Source organism: Drosophila yakuba, chromosome 2R, assembly GCF_016746365.2.
Source record: "Drosophila yakuba strain Tai18E2 chromosome 2R, Prin_Dyak_Tai18E2_2.1, whole genome shotgun sequence".
NCBI lineage: Eukaryota > Metazoa > Arthropoda > Insecta > Diptera > Drosophilidae > Drosophila > Drosophila yakuba.
In genome coordinates, this window is record NC_052528.2 from 5,476,975 (window position 1) to 5,490,772 (window position 13,798).

At 42.8% G+C, this 13,798-nt stretch overlaps 3 protein-coding genes across 4 annotated transcripts in view; 2 read left to right on the top strand and 1 right to left on the bottom strand.

Moving 5' to 3' along the window:
- The window catches only part of LOC6529412, a 48,843-nt gene extending 47,610 nt beyond the window's left edge, over positions 1-1,233 (bottom strand). The window contains exon 1 of one of the 2 annotated variants that reach the window (XM_002090381.4): positions 1,068-1,231. The gene's annotated coding sequence lies outside the window, so the exon portion shown is untranslated. Of the gene's footprint in view, positions 1-1,067 lie in introns of both variants that reach the window. The other variant, XM_039373417.2, reaches the window with a different exon arrangement.
- Positions 156-3,215, top strand: LOC6529416 (chitinase-like protein Idgf2). The gene is made up of 3 exons (XM_002090384.4): positions 156-335; positions 1,890-2,447; positions 2,507-3,215. The coding sequence occupies exons 1-3, from the start codon at positions 227-229 to the stop codon at positions 3,160-3,162; spliced, it is 1,323 nt and encodes a 440-aa protein (XP_002090420.1). The 5' UTR covers positions 156-226; the 3' UTR covers positions 3,163-3,215.
- A 639-nt stretch (positions 3,216-3,854) lies between these two features.
- LOC6529417 (chitinase-like protein Idgf3) lies at positions 3,855-6,003 on the top strand. The gene is made up of 3 exons (XM_002090385.4): positions 3,855-4,089; positions 4,157-4,708; positions 4,973-6,003. Exons 1-3 carry the CDS (start codon positions 3,972-3,974, stop codon positions 5,626-5,628), a joined length of 1,326 nt encoding a protein of 441 aa, XP_002090421.1. The 5' UTR covers positions 3,855-3,971; the 3' UTR covers positions 5,629-6,003.
- Positions 6,004-13,798: the final 7,795 nt, after the last annotated feature.

The following is a 13,798-nucleotide window of genomic DNA, read 5'->3' on the forward strand; positions in this document are numbered from 1 at the left end:
ATTAACTTCTGTGTACACAATTAAGTCATTGCGAGAATAAGTAAGGCAGCATGAGCTCGGTTTCAGATCGACTTCAGACCTCTCCTAAAGCTCCGCTCAAGCTTTTTGTCGTCGGCTTGGGCTGGGGTTCCGCTTTTGGTTTCGGTTTCCATTTCGATTCCAGTCTCAGTTCGATTTCATTTGATTTGCTCTGCGGTCGTGCCTATAGAGATATATTCCTCGCACCATGAAGGCGTGGATCTGGTTTACGTTTGTCGCGTGCCTCTTTGCGGCAAGTACCGAAGCTGCCTCCAATTTAGTCTGCTACTATGACTCTTCGAGTTACACCAGAGAAGGTGAGTGAGGGGGTCGGAGTACTCCAGAAAGTGAATATGACAACAAAACATGCCAGTTACTTCAGAAAACGTAGATCACAAGTTCGATTTTTCAAGGTGTTTTAACATTTTCTATATAGCACCCGACGTAGAGAGTTTACAGACTAAAATGTTGTTTACCTGACTTAAATTTGTTCAATTAATGAAAACTGTACGGCTCAAGTTGTAAGTAGTTGAAGGTAGTTATCATTTAAACAAGGTGTAGAATGCATTTTGAAAAGCTTGGAGGTACTCAACTTCAAGAAATTCTAGTAAAACCTTGTTTACCAACGAAACCACGTCTTGAACAGAATGACACAAAACGAGTAACGGGTATAAAAATGAATAGGGGAAAGATTGATATGGTATATAAAGCCTACCAAAATACAGCCTATCATTTGAGTAGCGTGTGCCAAATTTACAGACGAACGAAAACAAAAGCATGCTAATTAAGTTACATAACCATTTCTGACTCAAAACAAAACTGGGATTTAATTCAATTCAGCTTGCAGTGCTTATCGCCTGGCGAGCGAAACGGAGAGATAAAGAGAGCCAAAGCTAGTTTTATAGAGGTCAGTGGCTTATCCGGCCAGTTTATTTCTTCTTCTAAATAAAGCACAGAGACTGGCTCTCCCGCAGAGTTTTGCTTGCAAAGCGATTAACAGCAGCAATTGTGATCGGATTAACAAGCTCATTTGAGCGGGTGTAACTTACCAAAGAGTAGTAATGAATTGAATACTCGAAGTATGGCAATTAGTGGCTTTATTTGGTATCGGACGAGTCAAGTCTATATAGAGCTGATCCCACGCATTCGAAATGAAAACCAGAGCGTTCAACACACAGCGAGTCCAGCACGACAACTGCCCCGCCAGCGGACTCTGACTTGGCACCAGCGATCCGAGCAAGTGGCAAGCAGAGTACCAAGTGACTCAGCAGCGCTGCACAGTGTCCTGGGATAGGGGGAAAATGGAACGAAAATTAAATTGGCCAGCAGGTGGATTGGGAACCCCTGATGCAATTAAATTAAAAAATCATTCACGTTAAAGTTTAAAAAAAAATATTCAAACGAGTATAATGAAGTTAAAAGGAAATTAGTTGAATATAAATCTTTTGGCGACATTACCGAAAATCTTAGATTTTTTGAAGACCCTATGACTGAAGGTATATTGCCACGTATGCATTCCACCTTATTTTATAACAAATTTCTATTAAGCTTTAAACACATCGCGACCCACTGTGCTCTGCACCCGAGTCGAACAATAATAAACCGCTCGCTGCGCTCACACTGTTGGCGTTCAATTAAGCCACCGAAGTCGACGAGACAATGGATCAGCATCCGAGAGGGGGTGGTGGTCAGGGGGAGATCCGCCGCTCCCCGGTAGTTTCAACCGAGAGCGAGAGTGTTGGGTGTCCGATCACTGGGCGCAGATAGTATCACACAGCAATGACCACTCCGAGTCTCGGATTATTTGTCACTCGAGTGCAGCTTGCATACTAAATATGTCATCTTTCGCATATAAACTGTGCACTTTGCAGGTCTTGGCAAGCTGCTCAATCCCGATCTGGAGATCGCATTGCAATTCTGCAGCCACTTGGTCTACGGATACGCTGGACTACGAGGTGAAAACCTCCAGGCGTACAGTTTGAACGAGAACCTGGATATATACAAGCATCAGTTCTCCGAAGTGACCTCCCTCAAGAGAAAGTATCCTCACCTGAAGGTTTTGCTGAGCGTGGGCGGCGATCATGACGTCGACCCTGAGCATCCCAACAAATATATCGATCTGCTGGAGGGCGAGAAGGTTCGTCAAGTGGGATTCATCCGATCGGCCTATGACTTGGTGAAGACCTACGGCTTTGATGGCTTGGATCTGGCCTATCAGTTCCCCAAGAACAAGCCCAAAAAGGTTCACGGGGATCTGGGATTGGCATGGAAGAGTATTAAGAAGCTGTTCACCGGCGATTTCATAGTGGATCCACACTCAGCCCTTCATAAGGAGCAGTTTACCGCCTTGGTGAGGGATGTAAAAGACTCCCTAAGAGCTGATGGATTCCTGCTCAGTCTGACTGTGCTGCCCAATGTAAACTCCACTTGTAAGTATTTCAAAATAATTGTAATATGTAATTATACTTTAGGTTAATTATGACTTTAGGGTACTTTGATATTCCCGCTCTGAATGGCTTGGTGGACTTTGTGAACCTGGCCACCTTCGACTTCCTGACTCCAGCTCGTAATCCCGAGGAGGCGGACTACAGCGCTCCCATCTACCATCCCGATGGATCGAAGGATCGGTTGGCTCACCTTAACGCTGATTTCCAGGTGGAGTACTGGCTATCTCAGGGATTCCCAGCTAATAAGATCAATTTGGGAGTTGCCACCTATGGCAATGCCTGGAAACTTACCAAGGACTCTGGTCTCGAAGGAGTTCCTGTGGTGCCGGAGACAAAGGGACCAGCACCCGAGGGCACCCAGTCCCAGAAACCCGGACTACTCAGCTATGCTGAGATCTGCGGAAAGTTGTCCAATCCCCAAAATCAATTCCTCAAGGGCAACGACTCGCCACTGCGAAGAATTTCCGATCCCACCAAGAGATTCGGGGGCATAGCTTATCGCCCCGTCGATGGTCAGATAACCGATGGCATTTGGGTGAGCTACGATGATCCCGACTCGGCCTCCAACAAGGCAGCCTACGCCCGCGTCAAGAACCTGGGGGGCGTGGCACTATTCGATCTGAGCTACGATGATTTCCGGGGACAATGCTCAGGCGATAAGTATCCCATCCTGCGAGCCATCAAATACCGACTATAAATCGAAAAAAAAAACATTTAATACTTTTAATAAATAATGATCACTTATACATATATGAAGCCTTGATTTTTTTTATAGTTTTTGAGCTTTTATCTCTATAAAAAACTAAGTTGCAGGATTGGAATTTAACATTCTTATTACATATTAATATATTTTCGTAGTATGTTTTATATATGTACACTTTATTTATTTGGCACTTAGTCGTTATGTACCACTTTTCATTGGACCTTGAAAACGACCAATTATAAATCGCTCGTGTGCATAGTAAGCTCCTCCGCAATCCCTTAAGCATTTCGAAGCAAAATATTTACACAATTTTGGGCATGAGTAACGAACAGTAGCGACCTTGCTAATTCGTCAACACCTTATAAAGTGCAGACTTATCACTACCCGTAGAATTAGCCTATTTAAACTATGAGTCGGTGGGCATAATCTCGAGAAAGACGTATAATCTGTCCTTTTTTTGTGTAAATTACCGAGCCGAGAGGTGATCTCATTGAACTCGATGTCAGCTGGCACTTGAGACAAACAATTTCGTTGAATTTCGTTGATAATGATACCCACGAATTGCGTTCGCTATTGTTTGTCTGGGGTTTTCTATTCACTACGGGGAATCGCGCGGAGGTGGTTCCACTGAAAAGCTCCACTGCCCGCCCATATTTATTCCAATTCCCGTGCTAAGTGTCATTTCGAATTCAGTTTGGTTTCGCATCTCGCCGGCGACGGACCGCATTGCCAAGTAGCACCTCCAAAGTATATAGTATTTGTTTTGACTGCGTAGAGCTCTCCGGGTGTATCTCTTTACAAAGATGACTGGCTCTCTGTGGCTCAGTTTGGCACTCAGTCTGGCGGTTTTGGCTCAATTTAAAGTGAGTGCCGCTCCTAATCTGGTTTGCTTCTATGACTCGCAGGGCTTCCAGCGTCAGGGTAAGTATTCCCATTTGGAAAAACATACTATTTGTATAGTTATCAACATGTGTATACCCCATTGCAGGCCTGGCTCAGTTCTCGATGACCGACATGGAGCTGGCCCTGCAGTTTTGCACCCATTTGGTCTACGGCTATGCGGGTGTTAATGCCGATAACTATGAAATGCAGAGCATTAACAAGCGATTGGACCTCGAGCAGCGTCATCTAGCCCAGGTCTCCAGTTTAAAGGAACGCTATCCCCACATCAAGTTCCTCTTGAGCGTTGGTGGAGATGCCGATACGAATGAGGGTAACCAGTATATAAAGCTCCTGGAATCCGGGCAGCAAGGCCACAGACGTTTCATCGAGTCCGCTCGGGATTTGGTGAGGCGTTATAATTTCGATGGTCTGGACCTGGCTCTCCAACTGCCAAGAAATAAGCCCCGGAAGGTTCACGGGGATGTTGGCTCTGCCTGGAAGAGTTTCAAGAAGTTCTTCACCGGTGATTTTATTGTGGATACTGATTCGGAAACGCACAAAGGACAGGTGACTGCTCTGATCAAGGATTTGAGTGCCGCTCTGAAACAAAATGATCTGCTGCTTAGTCTCACCGTTTTGCCAAATGTTAACTCAAGCTGTAAGTATACAAGCAACGGGCAATTAGTTTGTTCATTCCGACGATCTGGTGTAATTTGATGAGTCAGAAAAGTGCTTTATTTGCGTTGGGTATCGATGGAACCTACTGATATAACCAACTTTGTTTAGTTGTTAGCTCTCTCAAAAGCAGCTGTTAAAACACAATGTTTTAGAAAGTGTTAGGGAATGAGTTATTATATAATGAGTATTGTAGACTTTTCATGCTTTCGGAACAACTGTGTCAGAACAACCTTTCATTTTCCAGGGTACTACGATGCCCCTTCGATCGCTCCAAGCCTGGACTTCATCAACCTGGGAACTTTCGACTTCCTGACTCCGCAGCGCAATCCTGAGGAGGCGGACTTCTCGGCGCCAACATACGAGGCAGTTGGCCAAAACCGTTTGGGCCACTACAATCTGAACTTCCAAATGGAGCACTGGCTACTGCAAAGAGTACCTGCTAATAAGATAAACATTGGCATTGCCACCTACGGCAGGACGTGGAAGATGACCAAGGACTCGGGAGACTCTGGAATGCCAGTGGTTCCCTCTACCCAGGGACCTGCTCCCGCCGGACCTCAGAGCAAAAAGGAGGGTCTGCTCAACTGGGCCGAGATCTGCTCGCTGATGCCGAACCCCGGTAATACCAATGCCAGAGGTCCCAGTGCTCCAGTGAAACGGGTTCTGGATCCCACAAAACGTTATGGCAGCTACGCATTCCGTGCCGCCGATGAAAATGGAGATCACGGACTTTGGATCAGCTACGATGATCCGGACTCCGCATCCAGCAAGGCCATGTTCGCCAGGGTAAGGAATCTCGGAGGAGTGGCTCTCTTTGATCTGACCCAAGACGACTTCCGTGGTCAGTGCACCAACGATCGCTTCCCCATGCTGCGCGCCATCAAGTACCGACTTCTCTAAGCCGCCTTCTTTAAGCCGACTTCTCTAGACCAGGCCATAAAGACATCTCCAGCACGCAAATGTCAGATGAAAAGTTGGGGGAGCGGAGCTGGGAGGGAACAAATGTCACCCTTTCGGTGGCTAAAGGCCTCCTTCTGTGTCTGTCCCTTTTTGCAAATTAATTACAAAGTTGTAAACTAAAATGCACCGCAAATTAATTCGATGGGCTTGGTCCTGAAATGGGAAGGGGAGTAAAGGAAAGAGTTATGTACTGAGAGAAAAGAGGAGGAGCCAAATGAAAATGAACGAAAAAATATTTAAGAATTATGTTGTTATCTCTGTTTTTAGTTATGTTTGCCTCTCAAACTATTCATAAACTATTTACGCAAACAAAAAGGTTTAAATATTTACTATATCTTTTGGCACCCATGGTAAATTAATTCGCAAAGTTCATGATGATTCCGATAATACCAATTTAATTTCAATTTACCATTAGTTACCATTCAACACCATCTGGGTGCCCATAATTTTTGTGAATGCATCGTTACCCTGCTCTCCCGTTTAATTGCCCCTTTGCATTGAATTGCTTGGCGCCCACGTCTGGGCGAATCGGTCGCTTTATCATCTCGGACCCATCTTGGTCAAATGGCATTTTGCGGTGGTTTTTCTGTGCCGATTTTCCTCTCTTTTTGTGCCCCAGCGAAGATTTACAGATTTCGCCACAGAGTTCGAACTGCTTGACTTGGCTTTGTGTAATTGGCGCTACCAACGCGACTCCGAAAAACTCGATCCGCGATCCAAATGCGTACTCCACCACGGCTCCCTTTGGGCCGTGTGTCCCCTGTTTACAGAATTGCTGAAATACCACCATGCAAAGGCTGCCACTACAGTGAACTGTGGCCACAAGGACCCGGATCGGGGGTGTCTGGGCCGACTGCCTCGACTTCCTTTACTGCCTCAACTGGCGACGACAGCAACACGATGTAACTAAATAACAACTAAATTAAGTTATTGTTTCTTGGTCAAAATCCACGAGCCTAATAACTTGGGAATACCCTTCTATAGGGACTGGAAATAGGAGATGGGATATCCAATTATTCTCCATGTCAAGGTAATGAAAATAGAGATTTCCTCTTAAATTTATATATATTAGGGTTTTGTTAATAATGTAGGTTTGTTTTCTATATGCTGATAAGAATTTCAGTAATGAAAAAACACTTCGAATTGAATCAAAGTTAAACTCCATATTTCAATCAATATATTTTTCTAAACCTCTCTCTGAGATATTAAATCAAAAAGCACGACCTGAAGTATCAAACTGCCCTCTCCGTTTATCTAATAATCTCTGGCCAGCTGGAAAACTTCCTTCTTATGAATACGCCGTGTGACTGGGTCTCCCACACTTACCCTAGCCACTGTTAACCAAATTCAAACCCTTGGAGCTTGGAGCTTGGAGCCCGCTGGAAGACCTAGTTGCTATCTAGGCGGCTTATCTGGGAATCGTGATCTTATTAAGCTGACTATACACTTGGCTATACACTTGGAATTATTTGCAATTGGCGCAATGCCTTATTGGAATGCAAAATATGCCATTAGTGGCAGAAGTCGAGACTTGGCCAGCTCGAGGCAGCTTCCCAGACTCCGAGTTAAGGGCCCAAAGGGCATGTGTTTTGGGTAACTATATTGGCTAGATGGTGACAGGGAAGGGGGTGGGCAGGAGCATGCCACTTGCATGGCTTACAAGTTGTAAACACGGCATTGTTTTGGCCACCGTTCCATAATGTATCCCCAAACAGAGCTAAGTCACAATGCACTGGGAAGAAAACCGAATACAATTGCAGCTCTGTACTACACAATACGCTCTTATGCTTTAATTGAAATAACAATTATCTGTGTTCTTGCTGAACAACTGGATACAAATAATGTACTTTTAAGAAAGCATTAACATAATTGTTAATATTAAAAAAAAGCTTATATTTTCGAGTGTAAGCAACTTGCATATATCGATGATCGTGTTACTAGGCTGGGGACGGGGACGAGGACGGGGACAAAGCTGCGGACCAGCTCCCGGATTTCTTTAGGCTTGTCGCCCCATCTAATTAAGGAGCATTTGGTCCATGGCGGCGTCTACAAGATCTGTTCATGATTATTGCCCCGGGCCATATCGCCGCCTGGAGCTCCCTGCGAATGACAAATATGCTGCTTGCACCACGGATGCCAACTGGGAACTGGGAACTGGGAGTCAGGAGGGTCAGGAGGGTCAGGGACTTCTGTCTTCCAAGGAAGCCAGTCCAGTCGCTGGCTGGTCTTTAAATAAAGATATTTTCGCCCTCATTACGCGCTGTGTCCTTTTGTTTATTTCTGTGTTTTCGTTTTCCCCACTGCGCCTTTTGCAGTTTGCTTAGTTAGTTTTTTTTTTTTGCTGGTCGATGAAGTGTCGCTGATTGCGCGTTGCATTGTTTTGGCCGGTTCGAAAAAGTGATGATGGCGATAAGAAAATGCATGTGGACTGGTCAGGGATTTGGGTTTGTTAGTCACCGATATGATAAGCTGACCGTGCCGATAAAGATTTCCTTGGAAAAGTTGCTTTAGTTTTTGCAATCGCCTGAATTTGGTATTAGAATGACTAAGTATCACAGACTGCGGCCGCTCAATTTGGCTTATACCCACAATGAACTTATTTTACTGCAGGCCATTTCCAGGTCTCATTCTCCTTTCTCTCCCACATTGTTATCGCCCTCTGCTTGCCTTGAGTTTGCATTTTTATTGCTTTGTTAATTTTAAATAAGCCACTCGACTTTATGTTCGTATATGAGTCCGTACAAGGCATTCGTCGTTAAGGGACTTCGTTAGAGAAACTGAGACCTGAGAAATGAGAACTTGAGAACTTGAGAACTTGAGAGCTTCAGCTTCAGGCCATCCCAATTGAGCTGTATTCTCCTGCTGTAGCTCGTCCCGAAGATCCTCCACCAATTGTCAGCGGGTTGTCACACAAAATGATTTACAGATAACGATCATTGACGTGGACCATGGCCAAGTGGCGCCACAACATCGACTGAGACTGGTGGGGGTTGCTGGTAACATGGTTCCACTTAAAACCAAAGAACTTAAAATGCTCTGCATTGAAACAAAAGCTTTAAACTCAGGTTTATAATAATCCTTATACTACGTTTTCGAGTAATCAGAGCCCGCACTTATATGAAACCTATAGTAGGGCTAAGCTATTAAAACTCCCACACTTTGCTAAGTATTTATTTTCGAAGTAAAACTGTAGGGTATCCCCCTAATTATCTTGTTCACTTTGTAAATATACCTTGCACTTCCATATAGGGTATACCGTCATCGTGCAGAGCAGAGATACGTTTATAGATTTTTAACGCCCAGATCGTGAATTCGTCTGACCACAATTATTTTGAATGCCAAAATAAAAGGCCTCAGCTTTAGCTGCATTTTGCGCCTTACTGTTTTGCCTTTGTTTTTTTTTTTTCATAAACAAGCGACAATAAAAATGTGCCATAACAAGTTAAGGTTATTCTTGTTTAACGAAATAAACAACTCATAAAATTATGCTACACAAAAAACAAAAGTTTTGTTTATATTTCGCGTAGTTTTCTGTTCGCACCAATTAAATTCAATTAGCTGTCAGCAGCAGAGGCGACTCTATATAGACCGATGTGATAACCCGACGCCCCGACGTACATATATGTATATATATATACATCGTTGTGTGTGTCTGCGGCTAGATGTAGCGCCACTGCCTCATAAAAGGTTAGTTTAAACAAATAAACACGTGGAATTTAATGAAGAAACGTGTGTGGCTCCATGAGTTATATGGCTTTCGATGGGATGTGAAAAATGGTGGAGAGCGATCGAAGCTAAGGGTTATAAGTTAATGCTATAAGTGGGCACATTGGCTCTATTACAAAAAATTGGTTAAATCGGTAATAACTAAGAGGTATGCATTTGACAAATAATAAGAAATATTAAGCTGAATTTAAACACAGTAATTCCGAAATATTTAGTTCAGTCATTTGAGTTTTGGAAAACCTGTTCTTTATATTAAAATACTTTAGGTATAGTCCTCAAGGTTTGACTTGGTATTTTGAAACACTTAAGTTGCAATGAATTTCCTACATATTTCATAGATCTTTCTTGCGGCTTTCTGAGGTATTTTCAAATTGGACAGTATTACAAACTAAACAATATAGGAGCAGCAACAGAAATAACAAACAAATTGCCAAAGACTTGTGGTCACCGAGGAATGTACATAAACATTTGCCAAACTTTTGATTGCGGCACTAAAATGCAAAAATTAAGAAACGTGTGAAATTGCATTTGAATCGAGACAAAACTGGAATATGGGGCTACGAATTGAAAGGAATTAGAGGGCGACGGGGATGACGACGCGCCTAAAGCAAACAAATAAAACGCTGCAACTAAATGGCCAACTAACAGCATCAACGCATCAACATCAACATCCACATCAACATCGCATCAACATCGCATCGAATGGCGGCACGCTTTGGAAATTTAATTAAATCGTCAGAGAAACAATAAAAACTTCACTACAGTGCACACACATCGAGAGTCGAGAGTCCGGGCCGAGGATTTTTATTACGCACTGTGCACACTATGCGCAATAACTCAAAAAATACTTGCCCCGTGTATCATTAAAATCAAAAACCACCCACGCTGGGTGGGATTCCGATTTGGATTTCCAGGGGCCAACTGGCACTGTTCTCGGGCGGATCGTGCGATTTGCCATTAAAAATGTTTAGATGCACAAATAAACACTAAGCGGGCAATCGTTAAATATCGTAGATATCGTCCGTCCGTCCCCCAAAAGGCAATTCCTCATTTAGCTTGTAAACATAGCCGAGATGGCAGAGAATTCGCTTTGGGGAGAGTTGGTTTCCTTGATTTACAAATGGAATGAGCTCGAAAAAAAGCTCTTTCTTTTATTTTGATTATCATATGTACATATGTGTGAAATAACTCTCGAGCTAAATATATTAGGCCTTAAGTAAGACCTAATCAAATAACTGCAAAATTTAACAAGCATTTACTTCCAAGGAATGACTTCTTGTGGCTTGTCGTAAATTTACTCAAGTTGCAGAGCTTATGATACATAATAAAATCATTTCCCATAACCCATCAACTGCTAAACTCAATCAGTGCATACGCATTCTTATCTCTCCCTTGGCAAGGCAACCATACCCTTATTTTCCATTCAGGAATAGGAATTAGTATGCAACCCTTTTTTCGCTGATACCAAAAAACGTTAATGTCAAGCGTGGTCTAGCGATACGTCATCGTGATTTGGCAAATTTGACAGGCGAAAACGCCGAGAGAATGGAAAATCATATGGGAAAAGGGGAATCGCTGTTTGCATAAATTGCTTAACAATTGGGCAACGTACATATGTATGTATGGTTACCCTTGATTCATTCAATCGCTTTTCCGACTGACAGCAGCTGAGAGATTACGGCAATGATTTGCCAAAAAATCAAAGTCTACAGCGACTGGAACACTTTGACATCATCAGTTTCATCAGTTACTTGCCAGGGGCCTTATCCCCCACATTTCTGATCGGGTTGCGTGTCCAGAAGAGATTTCTCATTTGGTTGCAAATCGAACTGCCAACTTGCCAAATGGAAGAGCGTGTGTGCTGTTGCTTTGTGGGCCAAAACAGTTGGACAAATTGAATCTACGGATTCTCAGGTATTCCCCCCTCCCAGTCAGCACCGCAAAAAAATTGAATTATCATTTGCTGGTGCATCACATTTAATTCGATTTGGCGCTGTACGCGTGCGCACGCAAATCCCCAAGTCCCCAGTCCCCAACTGAATGCCCCTTCGAACTCCACAATGGGTACAAAGTGACCGCCTGCTGGGTAACAAACACAAGCGACTGACATAATCGTGATATATTGACACGCAGCCCAGTTGCAAGTTCGTCTTTTCTCAGCCAAACGAAATCGAAATCGATGAATTGTTAGCCTCGGAACTTCATTATGCCAATTCCGTGAGAAATAAGTGTGGTTTACAATTTGGAACACTTTTGTTCATATATATCCCTTACAAAACATCAAAAAATCTAGGGAATCAAATAGGTGCATAGGAAAATATTCTATGGTATTGCTATAGTTTTTATACCCGTTACTTGTAAATTCAAAGGTTCTTTTAATATTGTGTAAGGCCTAAAAGAAAGCGATTTTAACCCTATATTCATCGTATATACGAAGTACGTATGCTCTTGATCGCTTGGCTGCAAGGAGCACGAGCGACAGGTATCTGATAGTCGAGGAACTCGAAAGATTAGATAAAAATATACTGAATTGGGTTGCGGTTTTCCTTCGTTAAAACTTTGTAGTATACTATTAAGATTACCCGAAAAGTTAAACACCTTAAATAAACCCTATTACTTTTTTTAAGCCCGTCAGTTTGACATATTTTTTATTGGCCATCACTAGCGCGTAACACTTTCAATTTAAATTAAATTTCGGCTCTAAGTCCCCGCCACCCCGCCCCCCGGAAAGCCATCCATCACGCACATACTCTCACGCGCATATGGCAAATAAAAACGTCATCGATCAGAAGCTGGCAGGGCGCCCAATGCTATGCAATATCCGTGTTTTGGTTGAGGAAAATAAAATTGAAAGGAAAATCGCTGACAAATTAAAATGCAGAGCCAAGTGTGGAACCGGCGCAATGGATTTTGACAAAAAAAAAGAACAAGAACAAGAAAAACCGATGACGAATGCCGAAAGAATTAAGATGGATCACATGAATGGATGACGGCTAGGAAAAATAAAAGGACAACGACAACTGCAGGAGGAAAAGGAAAAGAATCGAAGAGTTGAACTCGCGCACAATGGATAAAAAAGAAAAACCAGAAAAGCGAAACAGAAAACAGAAAAACATCTTCCCGATATGTACAATAATGCCATTTGGCAGTCCGTCGAATCGGTGATTCAGCAGTTTAGCTACCTACTATATAGTCATGGTCATGTCACTCACTCAGTTTATAAATCCCAAGTCGGGAACATCAACGCCAGAAACAGCGGCAGCGGCAGCCGCCAAAAAGAGTTTGAATTTCAAATTGAATTGAAACGAAGTAAATGACGTTGAAAACTTAAAAGCGGGGGGAAAGGCGGCGTCTGGATTTAAAATGCCTTAATGGTTAATATAGCAATGAGTCGACTCGGGATCTTGTAAAGTCATGGCGCCACAAGAAAGCAGTGCCCTTCGCATCGATTCCCTTACCTATCCTGCCTTTACTCGCAGCAAGAAACTTAAACAGGATATGAGCGTGGCAATGAGTAGCATGTGGCAAATCATTTATAATATTTAAATTTTTAATAAATATTCTCGCATGGGTTGTTCTAGATGTTCTAGCCCTCCCAGCCGAACCCTTTGTTGGCTGCTCTTTAATCAGCACAGGAATCTGATACTTGTACAAAAGGATTTTCTTTGTAAACACACTTCCTGAACTTTACCCAGCAACCAGCAGGCCTTACCCCCCTGGTATTGTATGGATTGTGCGCATATTTACACATACGAAAAACATGTTAACCAGAAAATTAATTATAAAATTTTCAGAATCCTTAACAATGTCTACAATACGGCGTTGATTTTACTCAAACAAAAACTAACTAACTGCCGTTCGAAAATGGGTGTGCAAGATGCTTGAACGAGTGTGAAGTTACAGGATCTTTGAAATGGCACCTAGTAAGCTTTTAAAAATTATTTATACCTTTTAACTTGAAGGGCAGTTTAAAAAGTAAATATCTTACTTATTCATTTCATATTTGCCTTAAATGGCATTACACAGTATATTTCCTTCAACAGACCAGTTCACTTAAATTGAAGTATAAAAACTACGATAAATATGAGGACGTATTTGAAATTTTCCTCGAATATACATTTTAAGCTGTATCGAATTTTTTTGAACAAAACTAATGAGTCTGTCACCCTGTATTCCCGGCAAACAGGGACTTTATTCCCACCTATAAGAGTTCAGCAAGTGAAAGCCATACACAATACACACTCCTACACTTGCCACATATCTAGTTATAGACATTGCTTGATATGGCAGGACACAAAAACGGCAGGGGGATGTGGGGATGTGGGGGAGGGGCCTTCTCCAACAAAAGGCAGAAAAAGTGCCCGTAATTCAAACTTCCTTTACG